A 25,072-nucleotide genomic window follows, 5' to 3' on the forward strand; every position below is an offset into this window, starting at 1 on the left:
CGCGAAGGGGGAAGGGTGGCGAGAAAACATGGCCGAGGTGCGCCAGTGAGCTCGCCAGAATCACATTCGTGCCGAGGGTTCACAAAAACGAGCGGCGAAGGGGGAAGGGTGGCGAGAAAACATGGCCGAGGTGCGCCGGTGAGCTCGCCAGAATCACGTTCCTGCCGAGGGTTCACAAAAACGAATGGTCGCCGGATGTCACACCCGGTTTTAAGGCTAAACCGAATGTAAACTATATTTATGCTAGGATCAGTTACGCATACATATAGTGACATCATTAGTGGAAAATAAACATAGTGTTCATTATTACAACGTTATTTAGACCACATGAGTCTAAAAAAATTACATAGCAGCGGAAAGAAAACACATCACAATGCCCACTTCTTAGGCAGTCGACCGGAAGCTCCATAAACCTAGAACTCTACGTTGTCTTTAGGATATTCCTCGAAAGCTTCACCTTCTAAAAAGCAAGCGTGAGTATTTTCAATACTCAATAGGTGAGGGAAAGTATGACATGTAGGCTTAAACCAAGATTTTTCTATCATCTAGGGTTTAATTTGCATAAAAACCAATTATAGAGTATTGTTCCAGAAAGTAGTTTTTCAAAAGAAAAGAAGTGTAATTGATCTCCTTTAACCTTCGAGAATTCAATAATATATTTACCACGGTAAACATCCACCCAACTAATCATGTAAGGGTCCATACCTCTCGTAACTACGAGCACGACTGAATATTCTATTTGACACTCTGCAGATGTTGTACACTTTACCCACAAGTCATGATCAACTCTTTTACCGGTACTCATCAATACCTTACACACTTCTAAGGTGTGCGCCGAGAGATCACCATGAGGATTTTCTGAAGAGTCTCCCAGCATGTATTTGCCCACTGAGGTTTCACCGTCGTACATAAGTGGAGTAACCCTCCACCCCAAAAGCCCCCTCTTGTGCTAGGTAGAATAAAAAAGTACCCCTTCCTTCTCTACACATTCATTTGGCTCATGCACCACTGGAAGAACATCTAGTTACTTAGCTAAGTCGTACCATTTAGGTCTCATGGTTGTACTATTGTCATGAGTGGTTGCTTCACAAACCGGTCCTTAACATGATCTGGGTAAGATCGCCAACTAACTAACAAGGGTAATCACCAGAATATCCATCCATAGCTAACAATGCCTGGAACGCATCAACAGGCACACATCAACATCCCGTTCTTGCCTAAACCCTAGATTCCTTGTTGCTAAAACCCTTTACAACATCAATTATCACTTATCTCAACTTTTAATTCCATATGTCATGGTTCATCACCTATATACTACATGTTGATATAAAAGCATGGCTAAGAAGTATACTCATGTTATCGAATAAAACATCAACAGAGAAAAACTACATATGTTGCTAGTGTTTGCTAAACTACCCCATTTCACCATAAAATAGCATGCATGTTTTGTAAAACTAATTTTAATTGAAAACTAGGCTCATAACATGGTCAAGACACTTGCCTTTGTTAAGGTGATGCACGGTTCCTTCAAAGTTTTCTTCTTGGAGACTTCCAAACTACTCTTAAACTGAATCGTCTAATCGAGTACACAAACAACATAAGAACAGTACAACAAATAATACTAAAACTTGGTAAAAACCCTACAAAAAGATTATGAACGTCTCTATGAGAATTTGAATGCAAAAATCACATAAAACGGAGCTACGAGCAAAAAAACTATAAGCATTTGAAATTCTATGGGTGTTTTTGCAATTTTTCTAATTATAAGAGAAACAACTGATTAATTTTTATATTGAAAACTTATTTATTGCGCATGCTGATGTCATTATTCATAATTGAAATATTTTTATTATTGAAAATCACACCGACCAGGTCTACGCGGCTGTGAACCAAAAGGGGACCCTCGGTCCACGGGTCCACGGTTGACCAGAGGCGTCGTCAGGGCTCAGCACAGTTGCGGATGGCCGGAGAGCGGCGGAGAACAGCTGGAAGAGCGGCGGAAAAGGGAGAGGTGGCGTCGGCGAGCTCACCCCGAGCGAGAACGAGACCGAAACGAGGTCAAGGTGGTCAGGCGACGGAGATGGCGACGGCGGTGGTCGGTGCAGCGGTGGGTAAGGGTATCTGGCGGATGAACATCAATAAAAACCCATAGGGTCAACTTTGGAGGGTCCTGTAGTACTGAAGAGGGAGTTAGCTCGGCCGGAGACGGCGCAAACGCAAAGAATGGAGGCGACGGAGCTGCAAGCGAAGAAATGGCCATCTTCTGTGACCTGGAGAGTTCCATCCGCGCGGACGCTGGCAAGCAGCCTGTCCCCGGCGGCGCGGTGCACCCGCTGACCCGGTACCTGACGAACTACCTCAAGTACGCGTGCGAGTACAAGAACACGCTGGAGCAGGTGTTCCGGGAGCACCACCGCCCGGACGGCGACGAGCATGAGGGCAGCGGCGACCGGTTCGCGGCGCAGCTGATGGAGGTGATGGAGTTGCTGCACGGGAACCTGGAGGCGAAGTCGTGGTTGTACGAGGACCCGGCGCTGACAGCATCTTCCTGTTGAATAACGGGCGGTACATGCTGCAGAAGATCCGCGGCTCGCCTGAGATCAACGCCGTGGTGGGCGAGGCGTTGTCGCAGAAGCGGTCGACGGACCTGCGGCAGTACCACAAGAACTACCAGTGGGAGACGTGGAGCCGCGTGCTGAACCTGCTCCGCGACGACGGCGTGATCACGGTGAAGGGGTCAGTGCAGAAGCCGATGCTGATCAAGGAGCGGTTCAAGCAGTTCAACACGACCGTGGACGAGATCCAGCGGACGTAGGGCGCATGGGTGGTGATCGACGAGCAGCTACAGTCGGAGCTGCACGTCTCCATCGCCGCCGTCATTGTGCCGGCGTACCGCTCCTTCCGCGAGCGCCTCGCGCAACACTTCAGCGTGGGGAGGCAGATGGAGAAGTACAACAAGCTCAGCGGTGAGGACCTCGGCCATCATCGAGGAGCTCTTCGACGGCAACACCATGTCCGTGCCCAGGAGGAGGATGTAATAATAACAGATCTCCATGGACGCTAGCTTCCGCTCCAGTGCATGCATGACTAAGTTGATTTAAGCAACTTACTACTCCATTAATGTTTTTTTTGCTCTTGTTAATTTTGATGGTTCATATTGACAGTTTTGGTCCAACAGGTGATGGTGTAATAGTACTTGAACTCACTGCATTGCTCTTGCTCAATCACGGCAGATAGATGTGTATTCGTCGATTAATTCATACATGTGTTACCAGTTCATATCAACACTCTTCTTCTGTGCCAAACATACTTTTTTATGCTTCCTAATCTTCATGTGAGAAACCACGTTGAGATGAACCTTGATTTATGTGTGATGAGTGATTGATATGTTGTTGTTTTGGTTTGAGGTTCTTAAGATTGCTTAGACATGTCTATGTACTGCAATGATGATCTTGTCTAACCAAAGTTGAAAAGGATTTGGAGTTTGCGTGTTTGTCTCTGAGTCCAGGGAATTTGAACACGTCAGATGATCCGGCACTTGGAAGATTGAATGCATCGGAAGGTCCGGCGTTCAGGCAGAGTACACGCTGAAGCATTTTTTTTAGTATAAGGCAAAAATAGAAGTACCCGCCAGATGTTCCTGTAACGCCTTAAAATTTTGGGAAAAGTTGGGAGTTGTCGTTTTTGGTTTTCAGTGTCGAATCGCTGTCGTCAGAAAAGAAAAGAGAAGGAATTGAAGTAAAGTAGCAGCAGCAACTTTCTTTTAAAAAAAAAAAAAACATAACCTGAGAGTGGGCTAAGCCAACCTAGGCTTGGGCCGGTAAAGGCCCAGGCGCCCCTCCCCTTTCTTTTTCCCCTCCACCCGGCCAAAACCCTAGCCAGGACTTGTTTTTCCTCCCTGTTCGCCACCCTACACCTGCTGGACGTCCTCCCCCCTGCTGCTGCTCTTGTGCAGTAGAGAGAGAAGTGAAAGGAAGAAGGGAAGAAGGGAGGGAGAAGGAGGAGAAGAAAGAGGAGGAGAACCCCTGAGGATGTCGGTGTGCTCTCTTTGGTTGCCTAGGTGAGATTTGCCACCTTAATCCCATCCGTTTGGTCGATTTATGAGGTTTTAATCACGAGTTTAGAGGGGATTTAGTTGGAGGTTTGGTCGAAATCAATTTCGTCCATGTTCTGAAATCTATCAGCTTGTACAGTCTCTGTTCAACATCATTTTTGGGCAAGTTAATTGCCGAAATAAATTTGTCCACCAGAGACAAAGTTGTAGCTAACTTCGAAACCTAGCTACCAGTGAAATTTCAGAATTTTTGGTTAAGTAGTTTAGTAGCTATGAATTTTTGAATTTGGTTGTTAGATTCTGGCGAGAATCTGGACAGTAGTAGATCTATTCAGTTTTTGGGCATCTTAGATGCCGAACCAGTTTTTTAAATAGCTAGGAAGTTGTAGAGGATTCGTTAAGCTTTCCAATGGTGTGAAGTATGTAATTTTTCGTTGGTTATAGCTCTAGTTACGCTGTTCTAAATTTTCTGCAATCAATTGTTAACAGATTTCAGTGTCGAAGTTCAGAGCTTGATTAGGCCATGTTAAATACGTTTTATGTAGATCCAAATTATATAAAAGTTGAATATTTTGTTATGATCTACATGTACACAAAATTTTAGAATTTTTTGTTGAGTATTTCTGGAAATAAACAGTTTTGAGTGGCTGCTGTTTGAAATTGACGACAGGTTTCTGGAGCTGTTTTGTTATGCCATTTAGGAGACTTTAGAGGCATGAAAAAAATTATGTCACCATAATAAAAGTTGTAGCCCTTGTTATGTAGTTTCCTAAAATTTATTTATTTGTTATCATATATGTGGTAGAAAAATAGATAAGAAAAAGAGAAGTACTGCTGCTCCTGTCAAACCAATGCGTGTGTGCTGTTTTTTTTTTTTGTCGGTATTGCTTGATTGAGGGCTTCGGGTGTAGGAGCGCTTTGTTTTATGTATTTGCTTGTATGAGGAGTGTTGGTGCTGAGTTATGATTGTGTTCAGGTGGTGGTGCTTCGTCTCATACTTGAAGTTCGCCGTTATCGCCGGTTGAAGGCAAGTAAACGTAGCTATGGTGTTGCTACTATTTTGACTTCCTATTTCCATCACTTACACTTTTATTTCAGAACCATGAAAAATTTGACTATGATCTGAATTATATGCTGTTCTTTACCTTTAAGCATGGTTAATCATTGCCATATGTCTATCTTTATGTTGCTACAATTCTTGTTGATCTATGTTGCTGTTCGACTTGAGAATAAAGTTGCGGTATTATTGGTGGTACACCTTAGACAATTGCAGTATATTGCTGCCATGTGCACCTGCATTTGCATATGCATTGGAAGTTATGTCGTAAATATCATGACAGTACTGGTACTCATCGTACATTGCCCGAGGTGGGGTGCGATGTAAAAGAAGATATATCATTGCATTAATGTGCATTCATGGAAGTTAATAATATTTATATGTTATTGTGGATATGAAGTTATACTTGTGGTTGTGACCTTTATTCGAGGTTATTCTTTAATACTTGTTGATACTATACTAACATGCCTTATATCTTGAGAAGTCCTATATTAATCGATGCTTAATCAACTTGTGATTTAAATAGCTTGTTAAAACAAGTTTGCTTGCTGAGATTTTCAATCTCACCCTTGCATTACTCTTTCCAGGTACTTGATGCATGCCATGAGGGGATGGGGATGTAGCAGCACATTTTGCACTTCATGTCTACACTTTTTATCTTGTGCTGTAATAATAAACAAAGTCTAGTCCTTATGGTCGTTCGTTGGAAGTTTAAAGAGTAGTGGTGATGTTAAACTTAATATTTTGCTCTTGGTTCATGTCAGGATGATTTTATCTGCTAATGTGATATTCTGCATATCTTGTTTATCTATGTTATTGCTTCCATGATACTTTAATTTATAGAGAAGATGCTATTATTTTTTTTATGACAAGCTAGGTTGCGTAGTTTAGTGGCATCCCAGGTTTTGTGGCCCTGGGGTGTTACAGTTCCGGTGATGGACCTTGTGAACGTTGGAGCATTTCTTGCAGAGAGGCTGGAAGATGGGTCTGGCGGCCTTCACATGCTGGATGATCCGGCGATGCTTGGTACACACGCCGGATGCTTCGCTGGAGCAATTCTTGCAGAGAGGTTGCAAATCTGTGCTCTGGCAAAGATAAACACATCGGATGCTTCGGCGATGGAATGAAGACAACGCCGGAGTATTTCTTGCAGAGAGGATTGCAAGACTGGGGATCAGAAGGATTGTACATGATGGATGGTTCGACGCTTAGGAGGTGTGCACGCCGGACTATCCGGCGTTCATGATCTCTTCTAGGATGTGCCTTGAGCTGAGAGCTATGATTATGGACTAACCTATTATGGTTTGGAGGTTTGGAGAAACATGTTTGCTTGTCTCATGGTGTGCAGGTGATGGATGCAACTTGGCGGCTGACGGCGGGAAGATCGGGGCCAAGCGGTCTGCTTGGTGCCAGACGATCGAGGAGGCTGGGTTGAGTCAAGCGTGATCCTAGCTGTGCACATGAAGGTTAAGCAATGCATAGATGGAAGGATGAAGACAACGTGTTGACAAAGTCAAGCGAAGGGGATGCCGGTGCAAGTGACAAGGTGGATCGAGGGATCGAGAGCGGGAGAGACTTACCGGCGGTCAAAATCGCGAGGTGGAGTACACGTGTCAACATCGGGATGCTTGCTTAAGGTCAAGTCAAGCAGCTGTGAGTCACACTTTGAGAAGCGTGTGAGGGGATTTCGCGGTTTGGCCTCAAAACCGCGAAAGGGTGGAGTACAAGTGGCATCATCGCGAAGCTAAGTCATGAAGGTGTCACGGCCATTCGATGAACAGAGCAAAATTCGGACCAAAATGCCCCGTGGTAGTTAGGAGACCATTGTAAGCGAGGAGTATTTTGAGGACAAGGAATCTTAAGGGTTAAGCGACCTCCTTAGGCCTATAAATAGAGGGGGAGGGCTAGTTGTAACTCTTGAGCCAGCCATTTGATAGCCTGGTGATAGGTTTTGGAGGAGATGAGATGATATGCTTAGTCTTTGTAATAGGCTAGAGCTTTTATGAGAAAAATAACTTTGAAATTTGCTGAAAATAGGGCTGACCTCTGTGCTTAATGAATTTTATTTTCTCACATGATCTTGTGTTTATCTCCTTCTAGTCTCCTTCTTTTGGTTCCCTTTCCTTTGGTGTAAGTTTTTCGATTTTCTTGTTAATTTTTGTTTTTGCCTTTGAGCTACGATTTTTTAACATTGGAAAGTTATTCTTCTTGTTGCTAGAGGTATAAGCGTTCATATACTAATGTATTTGAGAGGGTCTTAAATCCCCTTGTCTCTAGACTATCAACTTGGAGAGTTGCTTCTTTCGGTGATTGTCTTTTTGCTTTGTTCTTCGTTCGAGTTTCAAGCTTTTGTGCTCAATGACACATGGAATGGTATTGAATAGATCCTACATTTCATATTCCATTTGTGGAGTTATGTTGCTTTGGAACTTTCTTTCTAGCTTTGTCTCTCTAAAGTTTATGCTTCCGTTTGTACGTTTTTGAGCGGTGTTGGGTGAACAAGGAGTAGGTCATCTATTTCGTAAAAAAATTATAAGGTGCCTATTCACCCCTCTCTAGTCACCGTTCTCGGTCCTACATCATGCACCTAAAATCATGGAGACGGTTTCAGACGATGTTGAACTGAAGAAGTCGGCGAGGTTTAGTAGCGGGGATTCGGTTTCTAGCGGGATTCTCCATTGGCGGCCTTAGAGGGAGCTCCTAGGGAATTAGACCAGCCCTGCGGAGGAGGCAGGTGCAGGGGCGGAGTGGTGAGGCGAAGGGGACGCCACCGGGCGCAGGTGGCGAATGACGACCGATGAGCGGTGCCGAGGCGGGAACGAGCGGAGATGGCTCGGTGGAGCCGGGTTAGTGCGGCGGTGCTGGTGCCCGGAGATGGGTGGAGGAGGGCGGGAAGCGGGAGCGATCATGCGGAGGCACTATGTAAGAAACCATCAAAGGATACATCACATTAGTGACATCTGCATAGTGCGCGTCACTAATAACCCATTAGTGATGGGTCCAGTGACGACACATCACTAATGTCACCCCAGGCTGAGATCTGTATCAGACCCGTTACTAATAACCTGTCATTAGTGACGGTGAGAAAATCATCCGTCACTAATGACAATAGTGACAGGTTACTGAGAGACCACTCATTAGTGACGGGTGATAAAAACACTCGTCACTAATGTAAAAGTAATTAGTGACAGGCCTAAAAACACACATCACTAATGTGCTATAGACCCGAAATTTTCATTCATTTCACCTTTTGTTTCACGTCCCTCGCGTCCGCTCACATCCCCAACCACCTGTCACTAATGTGCTATGGACACAAAATTTTCATTTGTTCCACCTTTTGTTTCGTGTCCCTCGCGTCCACTCACATCCCCACCCTAGGGCGAGCAGGGCAGCGGAGGGCGTCACACGGAGGAAGAAGAGTAGGATTGCTCTGGCTAGAGGAAGAAGAGAAGATGATGGTTGTTGTATTTTGATCGTATGGGGGAGGGCATCGACCGAAACTAATGCCGTTTTTAGGCGGTTGAAGAATAGCATAACCCATATATTTTTTGACTGTTCAACTATTCTTTTAGAGAAACGGTTCAATTATTTGTTCATAAACTTTGGTGATATGCCACCAATATATCATACTCCCTCCGTTCAGAAATAGTAGGCGTATTTCTTTAGGCTCAGTCTAAGAAGTTGGATTTTGACTAAGTTTTTCTCACAAAATATATCATTTATAGCTACAAAACGTATATAGTATAAAAACATTTTGAATTGTGAACATAGTTGTATAATTTTTATACACTAAGTATTTTTATAATTTGATTAAATGTTAGTCAAAATATACAAAGTTTGACTTTTCTAAAAAGAAATACGCCTACTATTTCTGAACGGAGGGAGTATTGTGTTCTTTGCATAGGATTGTTACATACCTTAAGATCTTGCAAAAACTAGAAGGAAAAATCTGCAGTACAAATCCATCCATCATAGTTATTATTCCGGACCTGTAACGCTTCTGCTCGAACAATTAACATGATTAGCAGCTCGGAGTGCCGCCGGGTGGGGCCGCCAAGACTGAGGGGCCGGTCTATCGATATTGTACACCCACATCCGCCGCACGCCGTGGACTAGCTCCCGCGTTGGCCAGCAGGTTGTAGTGTTTGTGCAGCTTGAACATGTCTCACGCGAGGTGGACGGTGGTGAAGCCGGAGGTCGGATCGGCGCCAAAGCTCTGACCACACAACAAACAGAACAGCATTCTAAGATACTAGGCTGCAAGCAAACCAAGTTGTTCCCATAATTTTGTGCCATAACTTCATCTTTGTGCAGGGACAAAGCTACATATACCTTGGGTGGTGCATCAGAGTGAAATTTTTTTATTAGTAACCTGCTTATATCGACTATATACATTTGTGTATGTTATTAGATATATAGTGAAGTGGCACCAGGGTCATTTCAACCCAAGCTTCGCCCCTGCTTTGTGCCATGATTTTGCCGGATATCAAATAGTGTGGTAACCCTTTGATCTAAGAAGGCTTAGGCTATGTTTGGAAGCCCACAACCCCGTGGAGTTCCCGGTCTTATCCCCAGAGAGGAAGCCTGCGTAGAAAATTTCCACGGGCCAACAAACAAGCCCATTTAGAAGCCCGTTTCACGGTGGTCTCCAGCCCGACCCACTCGTTTTCCACGGGGAAAACGCGCCCCATTTTGACACGTCGGGGCATCGCTACCCGCCTTGCTCCGCTCGAGTCGTCCTGGCATCGGTGACGCTCGCGAGCGAGACCACCGCCGCCGCTGCCATCTCCACCTCTACGGCCGTCGCCTCCACCTCCGTCATTGCCTCCGCAGCCGGTGCGGCGCCTCCACCTCCGCATCTCCCTCTCCGGCGATGATGTGAGTCCGCTCCCCATCTCCCTCTGCTGCCCCCCACTAGGCCGTCGCCGTCGACGAAGACCTAGCTCCGGCGCCATGCCCGCCGCCCACGCAGGCCGCCGCCGCGAGACGCGCCTTTCGTGGCGCTCCTCCTCCTGGCCCTGGTCGTCTCTAGCACGCGCTTCTGTTTCGTGTTGCCTCCTCCTCGGGTATATATATTATATAGCCGGGGGCCAGGGAACCATCGACAAGATCGGCCGGCTACTTCCGCTGCTGCTGATCGTTGGAGTTCTTGTCGTCTGGTATGCCAAAATGTTTCTGCCTTTGCCTTTCAACTTTTGCGTCGGGGCATGTTAGCTTGTAATTTTTTTTGTTCTGCGATTTTTCAGGGGCATGCGGTGATGGTGGTGATGCGTGTAATGAATGCTTGATTATTATTATTTTTGCATTCTACCTTTCTTGGGTGATAGATAGTTGGGTGAACTGGGTGCGGATGGTGAGATCTTTCGATCTGTAGAGCGGGTTGATCGGGTCGTGGTGTACTAATCCCGCAAACCCTCCTCTGTTCAATGGAGTTCAGTTTCAGTGAGATGGATGGTGGGGATTTTGTGGATTGTGGATAAGCGATGATTAGGGCCGAGGAGTTCAAAATGTTTGGTTCTTAGATTTAATTTCAGGAGTTGGATTTGGGCAACCAGGAGATCCTTGGCATAACAAGTATGTTCATGATATTGCAAAACACAAGTATGGCTTACTTTTATTCCCCACACCATCAGACCCGCCAGTAGCATTTGCAGCATCCTTGTTGTGCAGTGAAAAAGAACCTGCATTGCTGGAACAGTGATGACTCACCAACCGTCAGGAGTCTGTCTGCGTGGACTCGTGCAGGCTATCAATATATCTAAGTACAGCATGGATATTTGTTCTCTTCATTAGATACTATTATTATTTGAGTAACATTGGTTGGATTATATTGTTTGACTAACAGAGTTGAAGATATTCGTACTTTGCTTCTTCCATAATCATTCACGTATCTATGTTGCTTTATCAACTTATCAGATCCTGCATTTCCCTTTCTCCTTGAATTGTATAATTTGTACACTAACATAGTCTAATTGCTGAGTGAATCATGATTTAATTGATCCATTTGTGACCTTTTGGGTTTTTTTACTAACCTTATGCTTAACATTCCTTGTTATCTCCTTCAGATTCCTGAGAGCCATATGCTTAAATACATCCAGCAAGTCTTAGGAGTAATACTAGCATTACTTGAAGACCCCAATGAATCAGTTCAACTAACTACTGCCCAATGCTTGTTAACTGTGAGTTCTTTTTTCTATAATGTAATTCCATTTTTAATCAATATTAATAGAATAAATGAACAACAGATACTGGTTCCAGGTTCTTGATTTGTCAGAACAAGATGTTGATCCCATCTTAATAAATCTCTTAATAAGGCTGCGGAATCTCCAGGTAACCATCCATAACAAGCGTACTTACTTGTATTGCTGGTTTAAACTGCATGATGCAAGACAATCTGCACATTGTAAAATGCTTGTTATGGAAAGGATAATGTGAAATTGGACTAAGTGCATGGAATAGAAGGTACTGGACTGTTCGGGGATCTGTGAGATGATGTGGAATTAGAGTGCATATGTAATTTGGAACAACCATAATGTCCGCACATACTAGCAACTAGCCAACAAGCAAGTTGCACTTGCTCGGATCTGTCCTGGCAAAATTGTTAATGACCAGCGCACTTCCTGAGGCAGGGATGCTCGCCCCTCTGCGTATACAAAGAAACTATGGAATTAATACATCAGCAGTAGTGATGTCTTAGATTTTTATCTGCTTTCCTGTACTAGTCGATAATGGGTACATGCAGCCTAAGTGCTTTGTTAATGTAAGACCTGAAGTTGAATGTTTGGGTTGGTCTCCTCTGTTCAAAGTGGATGTAATTTTCTTAATATACGAATTTTGCAGCTATTTCTTAATAATGCTTTTGGTAATGCAAGATGACTGTTGTGATTCTCTATGGTAAATGGAAACTTAACATTTTACATGTTGCACTGGGGAAATCGCATGCAGCATGTGCCCTTCTACTGTTTCTTGTTTTCTTATGCTACTCAAACTATCAAGTTCTTTGCCCCCTTTTGCAGATACATGCCACCCTTCCTCGTTTGATCCTACATCTTCACGATGATGACCTAAGTGTTCGCCTTGCCTGTCGTGTATATATTCACTCCATTTTCCTTGCAACAGATTTGCTTCAGCTTGCATATGTTGATATTCATTATTTTGTCAAAACATAACACATTCCAGCTCCTAGCCCCTTTGATGGAAGTAGATGGTTTGCCTTTGCTCCTCAGCAAGCAATATTTTACTTCCGATTGCCGGTTTGTGTTGAGCCTTTTGACCTATTTCTTTTCAGATTTGACATTTTTATTTGACAGTGACATTTCTAGTATGATTTTCCCTCAGTTCCGATGACAAGGACTTTAGGGACTTAACAAGACAACTTTGTCGACCGTCTCCTGCCAGAGTTTGACAGCTACCTAGAATCTGCTATCCAGGTATACTTTTCTTTTTAGTCGTACAATGAGAGTTGAGAGACTAGTGAAGCAAAAACCAACTTTGTCGACTGTCTCCTGCCAGAGTTGATAGCTACTACGTACCTAGAATCTGCTATCCAGGTATACTTTTCTTTTTAATCGTACAATGAGAGTTGAGAGACTAGTAAAGCAAAACCCAACACTGTTTTTCTTGTTTTAGGCATTTGATGCACCTTGGCCGGTCAGAGCAAACGCAGTTTGTTTGGTGAGTTGCATGCTATCCTTTTTTGGATGACCAACGCTTCATCGCTCCTTATTTCTCCCAGGTATCCACTCTGGATGTTCGGTAGTTTAGTTAGTCTATATGCTTGATGGCAAGTTATTAACATTCTTTTGTATCAAGGTGTTTGCTACATTGGTTGGTAGAATGAGCCAATCACCAGATACATTTGTTTGGGCAGCAGCATCTTCTGCACTGGGCATTCTGATAGAGGTTGAAGGGAACGGTAATTTCCCGGTGGGGGTGAATTAGGATAATTAAAACTAAATAATTTTAAAAAATTTGTAAGATAAATCTATATCAATTTTTATCTAAATATGCTCTAGTTTTATCTATTGTGTCTACTTTACTATTAAATTTTTTTGCAGCCTATAGTTAATCATGTAAATGGGGAAACGTAAATAAGCTGGTATCGATGGTATAAATTTTATCTCTAGTTCACGTTGGAATTTCATTAAGGATATGCTCTCAGTCGCCAAGATTCTTCCAGTCACGACTCTTGAGCCACCAAGCCACCAAGGCAAGACCTCAAGTAGGTTGAGCCATCAAACCACCAAGACAAAGTCTCACCACAAGCCTCTCTTCCGATTACTTATCGCCGTCTTCACTTCGGAGCTTGAGCTACCAAGGCAAGGGTCTTTGCGTCCCCGTACAAGAGTCTTGCCGCCGTTTCATATCAAGTCAGAAGGTCAACAAGCATGAGCCACCAATGCTCACAGTGTCAGCGAATCACTAAGACTCCAAGTTGCTAGCGTACCACTTGGTACAATATAGGATCACTCCTTAATCCATTCTTTAGGCAGCAATACCTAGTGTGACGCCCGTTTCTCTCTCTGTGTGTGATCTCCCTCTCTTTCTCTTGCTGATGCGTCGGGTCCGCCTGTCATCCCCGTCGTCGCAACCGTCATTTGCAACCGCCACTGCACGATCTCCATGCCACGCCCACGTCGCCACCTCCTCTCCCCTCTATTTAAGTCGTGATCGACCCCTCCCCGAGCTTCTTCGCACTCCACCGCACCTAAGCCCCCTCTTCCCATCACTTTTCCTCCACCCGAGAGCTCTTGTGCCGCCGCTGAACCTCCGTCGGATCCCCTCACCATCGTCGTGTCGCTCCGCCAACTGAAGCCTCTTCGTCCCTCGCTGGCGCTGGCAGTACAACGATTCCTTTCACCAGTGCTACCCTGGTTATCCCGGCGATGCATGGTAACCCGGTCACTGAAAAGCTGGCAAAACACAATCATCAGCTTTGGTGTGCGCAGGTTCTCCCTGCAGTTCGCGGTGCCCTACTGGAAGGGTTCCTTGATGGAACAGAAGAAGCCCCGCACAGGGAGATCGAGATCATCGTTGGAGACAAGCCAACCAAAGGGCCGAACTTGGCTTATGCTCAGTGGATAGCACGTGACCAACAAGTCCTCGGCTATCTGCTGTCATCTTTCTCTCAAGAAGTGCCTACGCAGTTTGTTGCTATGATGACATCTACGCAAGTGTGGAAGGCAATTGAGGATATGTTCTCCTCACAAACATGTGCTGAGGTCAGTCAATACCTGCATAGCTTTGGTCACGACAAAGAAGGGCAACATGTCTGTTGCCGAGTATGTCGGCAAGATGAGGGTGCTAGGAGATGAGATGGCGAACATAGGAAGGCCATTAGATGATGAAGAGATGATTTCGTACATCCTCAACATCAACTTCAATCCAATCGAATCAGCTATAGTTGCACGAGTGGAACCGATTATGGTAAATGAATCGTATGCTTAGTTACTAAGCTTTGAAACATGAATGGATCTATTGCAGGGTGGTTCACAATCGCAGTCATCTATAAATGCTGCTTCACGTGGTGGTCATGGAAACTTCAACTCTTGTGGTCACGGTAGACGAGGCTGCGACCATGGCTGAGGTTGTGGTAATTATTCCCACAATCCTTGGTCTGGTAATCCCAATTGTGACAACAACAATCCGCGACGACCCAAGTGTCAACTTTGTTATAAAAACGGGCACACAAAAGCTACTTATTGAAATCGCTTTGATCCTGACTTTGTTCTAGATGAAAGAAGTGTTGTTGCTGCTACAAACTCATATGGAGTGGACACCAACTGGTACACAGACACATATACTACATATCATATCACCAGCGAGCTTGATAAATTGATTGTTCATGACAAATACATTGGCAAAGATCATATCAAGATTGTGAGTGGTGCATGTATGAATATTAATCACATTGGACATGATGTTGTTCACACCCCTAGACGCAATCTTTATCTAAATAATGTTCTTCATGTGCCTGAGACAAAGAATTCTACTTCGAGGCACATGTAAAGGTGGTCTGTACCCTCAGTCTACCCCCACAGCCGAACCATGGAAGCAAATCCTAGGTTTGGTCAAGCCCTCATCAACAAGGTAGCATGGTCGTCTAGCTCATCCGTTGTTTTAGGTTATTCATCAAGTCATTAGTAAAAATAATCTCCCATGTTCTAGTGAAGTTAGTGAGGAGTTAGTCTGTGATGTATGTCAACAGGCTAAGAGTCATCAGTTACCGTATCCTAGATCATCGAGTGTTTCTTCAATTCCTTTAGAACCTGTCTTTTCTAATGTATGGGGTCCTGCTCTAGATTCGTCCGAAAGAAAGAGTATTATGTTAGTTTTGTCGATGACTATAGCAAATTTACTTGGATATATTTTCTTAGACACAAGTTGAAAGTGTTTAAGAAATTCTATGATTTCCAAAACCTTGTTGAGAGGTTATTTAGTCGCAAGATAATTGCCATGCAGACATATTGGTTTTCAAAAGGTGGGCATTACTCATCTTGTTTCTTATCCACACTCCTATCAACAGAATGGTTCGGCTGAGCGTAAACATCGTCAGATAGTAGAAGTTGGTCTCTCCCTGCTTGCTCATGCTTTTATACCTCTTAAATTCTGAGATGAAGTCTTTATTATAACCACCTATTTAATTAATTGCACACCTAGTAAATTTATCCAAAATTCCGCATCTTTAGAGAAGTTGTTTCATCAATCACCCGATTACTCTTCTCTTCGTGTTTTTGAATTTGTTTGTTGGTCAAATCTTCGTCACAATTCACGCAAGCTTCAATTTAGGTCCAAATAGTGTGTTTTTATTGGATATAGCAGTCTTCACAAAGGCTTCAAGTGCTTGCATGTCGCCACAGGACGTGTATATATATTTCTGGTGATGTAATTTTTGATGAAGGCATTTTCCCATTCTCTCAATTAAATCCAAATGCCGGTTCTCGTCTTAGGTCTGAAATCCTTCTCTTACCTTCATATCCTATTCCTGGGGGTGTGTCCAAAGCTAGTCTATTGATTAATATGCCATATGCCTACTAATTCTACTAAGGGCGTCTCCAATGGGAGCCCAAACTTGGTTCTAAGGACTTAGGACCAGGTCCTATACATTGTGCAAGTCGGTTCTAGAAAAGAAAAAAAAAAGAAAAGAAGATTCGACTCTATACTTGTGCCCGACCCCAAGGAATAAAATATTGGAAAAAGCATTGAACGCACCCACGGGGGGGTGCGATTGATAAAGGACGGTTCGTTGGCTTTTGTATTTTTTTAATAGAAACGTGGGTTCAGTTCTATAACTACCTGAGCTCTATACATTCGTAGTTTTTTCACAAGAAGTCACCAGTACACGTGGGGCCCACCTTAAGACCCAAGCGGGTTCTATACATTAAAAATGCCCATTAGAGATGCCCTAATGCCTCGGAAGATTCTGTAGAAATTTTGGTGCAGGAATCACCTTAGTCCATGCATAACCCCGGCCTCCAGTTACAATAGTCCAGCAGCGCAGAACTCGAAGCTAATCCCTCTGCGGCAAATGTTGGTGTGACAGCTGCTGACTTCGTGGCGGCTCCTCCTGCTGTACTGACGCAACCCCTGTCTGCTGGAATCTTCAGCGCACACACGCGGCAGGCGCGGGAGGCTCCTCCTGCTGTACTGATGCCTCCCCTGCCCTCTACTGGAGTCGTCAGTGCAGACACGCGGCAGGCCACGCGGCAGGCGAGGGTCGCCTCTCCCCACCGGCTCTGAGACGCGACAGGTCAGGGAGGCCTCGGTTGCTCCCCCGACAAGTTCTGTGCACACACCCGAAAGCCCTGCGCAGGTTGACACGCGGCGTACGGAGCTCACAGAGCCAATTTCAACAGGAACTGCGTCGTCTGATGGCACTGAAATCGAGGAGGTACGATATCGCCCAAATACAGTACTAGGCTTCGCATTGGCGTTCGCAAACCGAAACAGTACACCGATGGAACGATCATGTACGACTTGTTTACGTCTACCGGAGAGTCTCAAAATCTACTATGAAAAATACTATGAATACTGAATATATAACTTTCATTGAAAATAAAACATTATTTAGTACCTATCAATGATGCCATCGACCTTACGCTTTATTTTGTAAAGCCATTTACAATTAATAATATTTCTTTCTTTCTTGTAAAATGTTTCAAATAGAGATATCATATTAACTACGAGGACACTTTCAGTTCTGTTATTAAAACTGCTATTATTAGAATTCTGTTTCAAATAGAGATATGGTATGCTACAGCTCAAGAGAAGTATGCTACAGACTTATTAAAGCGTGTAAGTATGATAAACTGTAAACATATAGCTACATCACTCTCCACTACAGAAAAACTATTTTCTTATGTTGGATAGACTTTGGGACTTGAAGATGCAACACAATATAGAAGTATTGTCGATGCCTTACAGTACTTAACTCTAACATGATCATGTATTTCTTTTTCTGTTAATAAAGTTTGTCAGTATCTCCATGCTTGAACTACTCAGCACTGGATAACAGTCAAAAGAATTTTAAGATATTTAAAGTTCACATTGGGATTAGGATTACGAATCAGTCAGTCACCATTTATGCTTATCAGTATTTTTTCTGATGCAGATTGGGCTGGTTGTTCTAATAATAGACGTTTCACTGAAGGTTTTGCTGTATTTCTTAGTATAAATCTTGTGTATCCTGGAGTTCAAGGAAGCAAGCAATTGTGTCACGATCAAGAACAGAGGTAGAATATAAGTCTTTGGCCAATGCTACTGCAGAAATCATGTGGGTACAAACCGTACTTGCTGAATTAGGTGTTCAATGTCATAAAGTAGCTCGATTATATACTGTCGAATTTTCCATCACTTTGCTCTGCATTAGGACAGAGCAAGTTAAGAACAGGAAATGATAATCACACTGACTCGAATATGGCAAAGTTTCACTAGTTTTTTAATAATGGAAAACAAGTTTTCAGCCTCTGCACTATACAATACACACAATCTGGTCTATTATTACAATCAAGTTGCATGGCACATGTATGATCGATTAAGCAAATAAGTATTCAAACTGTATAAGGACGAAAACATCATCCAGCACATATTCTGAAATTAAATCATCACACATTCTTGACGAAGACTTGCAATACAACTATATTCAATTTTTGTCACGCCTTGTGTGCACAAATACCCTTTCCTTCTCTTTTTGTAGCAAACTCCAATACCGAAGCCAATACGTTCTTCTGAAAAATACCTCCAAAGAAGAAGTGATTGTGGTTTTTTTAATCAAAGACAATATCATTACCACATAACTAAATAGCACAACATAAAGTTGTCACACCAACAAAAATTAGATTCTTATGTTGTTGATAAAGTTAAGATTGCACCCCAAAAACCCAAAAGGCTCAAACCATTCAACCACCCATACATCACTCGGAATGTATAGGTAAAATCTTACGTGATTCTATTATAAAGCTTCCATTATAAAATAAAATAAAAATACATCACCGGGAGCAACACGACGCTCCCACTTATTCGACGCAACCACACACATCCAGAGAAAATCAACCACGGACAGGTACGACAGCTCGACGCACGGCCCCACCTCTCGGCCTCAAACAAGCGAGGTCCGAAAGGGACTAATTATTACGACTCGTCAAACACGGTAGATGCATGCACACAAACTACAAGCCGGGTGCGTGCGTGCTCGTCGATCGATCAGCCGAAGAGGTGGTGGTGCTTCTTCTCGCCGCTGGCCTCGTCGGCGTCCTTGTGGTCCTTCTTCTTCTCGTGGTGCTCGTGGAAGGCGTAGCCGCCGGCGCCGACGGCCCCCGTGGCGGCGATCTCCTCCGTGATCTTGTGCCTGTGCGCGTGCTCCGGGTCCTTCTTCGCCTCGTGCTTCTCGTACTGCATGCAAAAAAGGATCGATATGATTCAGAAATTAATCGAACAGTGAATTGCTTGGCATGCATGGTTTGCTAAAGATACGTCGCGGTATACGTACGAGTGCGAAAGCGCCGGCGCCCACGGCGCCCGTCTCGCCGAGGTGCTCCTTGCGCTTGTCGTGCTTCTCCTCTTTCTTGTACCTCTCGTACTCGTTCTCGCCGGTGGTCACCGCCTCGGTGGCCACGGTCTCCGAGTACCCGCCGTACTCGCCGCCGGTGGCCTTGTCCTCGTCGTCCTTCTTGCGGTGGAACAAGTGGTGGTGCTTCTCCTCCGACATGGCTGCTGTCTAGTTGGTCCGGTAGCTTAAAAACTATAGTACACTTGGCTTGGCTGGTGTCTTCCTACTGGTGGAGGTTTTATAGGCTTGGCTGGTGTCCGTGTTGGTCTACGGGAATGCAGAGTACCACTGGCTGACAGGCTACGTCCACACGCCTTCCAGCAGCTGCGCGTCGACGAATATGCAAGGCAGCACAGGCGTACCCAAATTACGTGTGTATTTCTAAATATTTGGTAGCGAAAATTATACATACGTTTAACTTTGTCTCAACGAGTACTTTTGTAGCCTCTTAATTTTACTAGTCTTTCAGATGCAGTAAAATGGAATAAGTCATTGGTAAAATCTATATTTTGGAAACCACATTCCTAAACAAAATCTTATACTCGATTTTTTTTCATTTTCTTTTCAGAATGGGTTTTTTTTTCACCCGAGCCCCTGCCTGTAGACACCCATGTGGTCACGAAGTAACGACGCCATCTCTATCTTTTTGACAAAAAATATATAATTGCCTAGACTATAGGACAGACTATAGGACTTGAAGATGCAACACAATATAGAAGTATTATTGGTGCTTTACACAGGGCCAGTCCAGAGTGGGTCGAGCGGTGCGACCGCCCCGGGCCCCCAAAATCTAAAGACTCCATATATATATGCATACTGTGTATATCGGCTCAAAAACAAATTGAAAAAATTAGATCTGGACGATTTATATTTAATAATAAGGACCTATTTTTAATCTCGCCTCGGGCCACCGAAATATCAGAGCCGGGCCTGGCTTTACAGTACTTAACTCTGACACGATTAGGTATTTCTTTTTCTGCTAATAAAGTTTGTCAGTATCTCCATGCTCGAACTACTCAGCATTGGACAACAGTCAAAAGAATTTTAAAATATTTAAAGTTCACATTGGGATTAGGATTACGAATCAGTCAGTCACCATTGATGCTTATCAATGTTTTCTCTGATATAGATTGGGCTAGTTGTTCTAATAATAGACATTCCATTGGAGGTTTTGCTGTATTTTTTGGTATAAATCTTGTATCCTGGAGTGCAAGGAAGTAAGTTACTGCAGAAATCATGTGGGTACAAACCGTACTTGCTGAATTAGGTGTTAAATGTCATAAAATAGCTCGGTTATGGTGTGACATCATTAGTGTCATCTATCTCTCTACTAAACGAAGTTTGGAAGCATTCAAGAACAATATTAATTTAGACAAGCTATGATTAAAGGAGAATGTTAGAGATAAAGCTTCTCGAATATGTGTAAGAGATAGATGTTTGAGTCCAGCACACACATGTACAGATAGAGTCCTAGCTTTATCTCTATCTTGATCAAACATGCAGCCGGCTGTTACACGTAATAACGGCAGATATTGTAAACAATCTAGACTGTGACATCGCCGTGACTTCCGGCTATACAAAATAAACGTATGCGGCTTTCTAACAGGTGGCGTAGACCCACATCCGTCGCACGCCGTCGACGAGCTCGTATCGCTCGGCCAGCGGCACGTCGTAGGTCTTCTGCACCTTGAACTGCGCCTCGGCGAGCTCCACGGCGGTGAAGCCGTCTGTCAGCCTGCCCTCGCCGCGAGCCGACAGCCGAGCGCACGGTGCACGACGACGACAGGAACAGCAAGAGCAGTGGCGAGGCCAGCGTCAACAGAGAGCCCATGCTACGAGCCATTTCTGCTGCACTCATCGATCTCTCTCGCGCGATCTTAAGTACCGGGCATCGATGTTTTTTAGCGCTGGCCGCTGGGTTCCTGCCGTCCCGGTTCAGCAGCGATGCATTTTTTTTTCTCTTTTTTGGGCGCAATTCAGGTTGCAATGGATAAATCAAAATGGAGATGATGGATCTGCTGCCACGCAAAGGATTGTGGGAAAGAGAGTAGTGAGGAGCTAACTTTCAATGAGATAACTCCATCTGTTAGTTCAACAACGTAAGACAAATTTTGTTTTAAAAAAAAATCATTAAAAGTAAACTTTGACCATTAATTTTTTTATAATATATTGTTAATTACTATAAAATCAACATCATATTAAAAGTACTTTAAAATAAAAATTTATTAAAACAAATTCGTATACTAACATGCATATAATTTAACTAATTGTCGATCAAAACTTATAAAGTTTGATTTTTTCGAAATAAAATACATCAAAACATTATTGAATGGAGCGAGTAGTAGTGAGGAGGGAGATCAGATCAATTTCCATCAAAATGGATTATTATATATGCAGAAACCACAGGTTACATGGGAGGAGGAGAATTAGGAGGTGAGGAGTTAACTTTCAGAGAGATGGACTAGTTCTTACATGAAGAAAATTTGCATAGTGTCAAATTTACCTAATCTATACTTCTATAAAATGCACGAATTGTAATAAATTTGAACGATCTTCACCGTCCATCCGAGTTGATCAAACGGCCACCGTGCAAAATTCAACCATGTTCCCCCTTCCAAAAATATTTTCAATCTCCCTGCCCACGAATCAAGAGATTAACCTCACCGTTACTCACATGATCAATTCCATTATTTGTCTTCCATACCTAGACGCAAATTATTTGCATTCCATACCTTCACAGCTGAGTTTCTCCTTAATTGATTTCACATATGTGAAACACATGTGTAGTTGCTAGTATCATTATAATTAATTAGTGCTAGTTAATGGTTAAGTAAGATCTGGGGCCCCTAATATTTAGGAGGCCGAACACAATGGGAAATTTGAACGCAGCTAAGAGAGCAAATTGCATAGTGTCGAATTTTCCAGAGGACAGAGCAAGTTAAGAACAGGAAATGATAATCACACTGACACGAATATGGCAAAGTTCCACTAGTTTTTTAATAATGGAAAACAAAATTTCAACCTCTACACTATAAAAACACAATCTGGTTCATTATTACAATCGAGTTGCATGACACATGTATGATCGATTAAGCAAATAAGTATTCAAAGTGTATAAGGACGGAAACATCATCCAGCACATATTCTGAAATTAAATCGCCACACATTCTTGATGAAGACTTGCAATACAACTATCTCCAATCTTTGGCACACCTTGTGCACATATACCCTTTCCTCCTCTTTCTGTAGCGAACTCCAATACCGAAGCCACGTTCCTCTGAAAAATACCTACAAAGAAGAAGTGATTGTTGTTTTTTTTTTATCGAAGACAATATCATTATGACATAACTAAATAGCTCAACATATCAAAGACAATATCATTACAATATAGCTAAATAGTTCAACGTAAAGCTACCACACCAACAAAAATTAGATTCTTATGTTGTTGATAAAGTTAAGGTTGCACCCAAAAACCCAAAAGGCTCAAAACATTCAACCACCCATACATCACTCGGGATGTATAGGTAAAATCTTACGTGATTCTATTATAAAGCTTCCATTATAAAATAAAAAAATACATCACCGGGAGCAACACGACGCTTCCACTTATTCAACGCAACCACACACATCCAGACAAAATCAACCACGGACAGGTACGACAGCTCGACGCACGGGCCCACCTCTCGGCCTCACACAAGCGAGGTCCGAAAGGGACTTATTATTATGACTCGTCAAACACGGTAGATGCACAGAAACTACAAGCCGAAGGGTGCGTGCGTGCTCGTCGATCGATCAGCCGAAGAGATGGTGGTGCTTCTTCTCGCCGCTGGCCTCCTTGGCGTCCTTGTGGTCCTTCTTCTTCTCGTGGTGCTCGTGGAAGGCGTAGCCGCCGGCGCCGACGGCCGCCGTGGCGGCGATCTCCTCCGTGATCTTGTGCCTGTGCGCGTGCTCCGAATCCTTCTTCGCCTCGTGCTTCTCGTACTGCATGCAAAAAAGGATCGATACGATTCAGAAATTAATGGAACAGTGAATTGCTTGGCATGCATGGCTTGCTAAAGATACGTCGCGGTATACGTACGAGTGCGAAAGCGCCGGCGCCCACGGCGCCCGTCGCGCCGAGGTGCTCCTTGCGCTTGTCGTGCTTCTCCTCTTTCTTGTACCTCTCGTACTCGTTCTCGCCGGTGGCCACGGTCTCCGAGTACTCGCCGCCGGTGGCCTTGTCCTCGTCGTCCTTCTTGCGGTGGAACAAGTGGTGGTGCTTCTCCTCCGACATGGCTGCTGCCTAGTTGGTCCGGTAGCTTAAAAACTATAGTACACTTGGCTTGGCTGGTGTCTTCCTACTGGTGGAGGTTTTATAGGCTTGGCTGGTGTCCGTGTTGGTCTACGGGAATGCAGAGTACCACTGGCTGACAGGCTACGTCCACACGCCTCCCAGCAGCTGCGCGTCGACGAATATGCAAGGCAGCACAGGCGTACCCAAATTACGTGTGTATTTCTAAATATTTGGTAGCGAAAATTATACATACGTTTAACTTTGTCTCAAGGAGTACTTTAATTTGTAGCCTCTTAATTTTACTAGTCTTTCAGATGCAGTAAAATGGAATAAGTCATTGGTAAAATCTATATTTTGGAAACCACATTCCTAAACAAAATCTTCTACTCGATTTTTTTTTCATTTTCTTTTCAGAATGGGTTTTTTGCACCCTAGCCCGTGCCTGTAGACACCCATGTGGTCACGAAGTAACGACGCCATCTCTATCTTTTTGACAAAAAAAAATATGATTGCCTAGAATTGAAGTAATCGCCGTCCATTGGAGTTCGGAAAAAAGGGACCGGGTCTGATAAAGAAAATAATAATATATATGAGTGACAGAAAATAGCTTGATTCAGTGTTCCCTAAAAAAAGCTTGATTGGAGTGCTGATCGCGATGTTGAACGACTTAGCCTCTAAGCCATAGATTTTGCTTTTTCCGTTTCGTGAGATACTAGAAAATGCGTAGGGCTGCACACAATAAAAAATATGTGATTCTCTCGATCGAAGTCTCACATGATTAGATATTAGTAACTGTACATGTGTTACACACGTAAAATCAATTTAGTATATAGTAATTTGAGAAGGTATGAAAGACAAATAATAAAGAATTAAATAAATTTTTAGAATGTATAAAAAATAAATATTTGATATCTAGGTATTAAAGACAAATGATGTAAGATTAAATGTATTTTTGAAAAGAGAAACGATATCTAACTTTGTATGGTGACCATTTTATCAATTTGAATGGATGGTAGAGATCGTCCGAATTAATTATAACTGGTAGATTATATAAGAGTATAGATACACGTGGCACGAGCTAGCAGCTAGCCGACTGTACTTGTATCATGTACAACTTTTTTCTTATTGCACATCCGAAATTCTTATTTTGGCCGCTAAACTTGGAAATATATGTGCCACTTGGATAATATTTTCATCTCCCCTGGTTAACATTGATCGAGGTAGCAAACAAACAAAAATTGCTTTATAATATTCTGTTGAATGAATTGCCATAAAACGAGCATATATCTTATTCCACATACATAAATACAAGAATAAAGATTCGACCTATCTATACACATAAATAAGCAACTGAGAGAATGAATACTAACAGTAGTAAACATGTCTAACAGGTGAATCTTCAATAGCCGAATTCCAGAATAAAGCATATGAGTAAGAGCTCCAAAATAATGACAGTATAAATATGAAAGAAGATTTATTGCTCTCATATTTATGTAACAATTGGCCCTAAGATTTAGCTGTCTTGCCCCCTAATTGTTTTTTTGATTTTATCAGAGATTGGGTTATTAGTGAGATCTCAACTAGCAAATAGAACTTGGACAAAAATTAAGTGTATGTTCTGGACAGTGGACAGAAATGAAA

The 25,072-nt window shown here is 43.2% G+C and overlaps 2 protein-coding genes, 1 long non-coding RNA gene and 1 pseudogene across 7 annotated transcripts; 2 read left to right on the plus strand and 2 right to left on the minus strand.

Annotated features, from left to right (window-relative positions):
• Positions 1-2,252: 2,252 nt before the first annotated feature.
• On the plus strand, positions 2,253-3,038 carry LOC133887291 (exocyst complex component EXO70C2-like; annotated as a pseudogene).
• Positions 3,039-9,823: 6,785 nt separating this feature from the next.
• LOC133886096 (uncharacterized) lies at positions 9,824-13,133 on the plus strand. Of its 5 annotated transcripts, XR_009903334.1 has the most exons (9): positions 9,824-10,270; positions 10,358-11,290; positions 11,370-11,441; positions 12,128-12,199; positions 12,291-12,364; positions 12,450-12,541; positions 12,624-12,661; positions 12,741-12,846; positions 12,924-13,133. It is a non-coding gene; the product is annotated as an uncharacterized LOC133886096 (long non-coding RNA). The 5 variants fall into 5 exon arrangements; XR_009903333.1 differs by having other exon boundaries at positions 12,450-12,661; XR_009903335.1 differs by having other exon boundaries at positions 10,358-10,685; positions 10,782-11,290; positions 12,450-12,846.
• A 5,374-nt stretch (positions 13,134-18,507) lies between these two features.
• On the minus strand, positions 18,508-19,377 carry LOC133887355 (abscisic stress-ripening protein 5-like). Its single transcript, XM_062327286.1, has 2 exons — positions 19,099-19,377; positions 18,508-19,001 (listed from the first exon to the last, which is right to left on the minus strand). The coding sequence occupies exons 1-2, from the start codon at positions 19,315-19,317 to the stop codon at positions 18,813-18,815; spliced, it is 408 nt and encodes a 135-aa protein (XP_062183270.1). The 5' UTR covers positions 19,318-19,377; the 3' UTR covers positions 18,508-18,812.
• Positions 19,378-22,649: 3,272 nt separating this feature from the next.
• LOC133887481 (abscisic stress-ripening protein 5-like) lies at positions 22,650-23,499 on the minus strand. The gene is made up of 2 exons (XM_062327450.1): positions 23,237-23,499; positions 22,650-23,139 (listed from the first exon to the last, which is right to left on the minus strand). Exons 1-2 carry the CDS (start codon positions 23,429-23,431, stop codon positions 22,951-22,953), a joined length of 384 nt encoding a protein of 127 aa, XP_062183434.1. The 5' UTR covers positions 23,432-23,499; the 3' UTR covers positions 22,650-22,950.
• Between the last annotated feature and the right edge of the window lie 1,573 nt (positions 23,500-25,072).

This window comes from Phragmites australis, chromosome 12 (genome assembly GCF_958298935.1).
Source record: "Phragmites australis chromosome 12, lpPhrAust1.1, whole genome shotgun sequence".
Lineage (NCBI taxonomy): Eukaryota > Viridiplantae > Streptophyta > Magnoliopsida > Poales > Poaceae > Phragmites > Phragmites australis.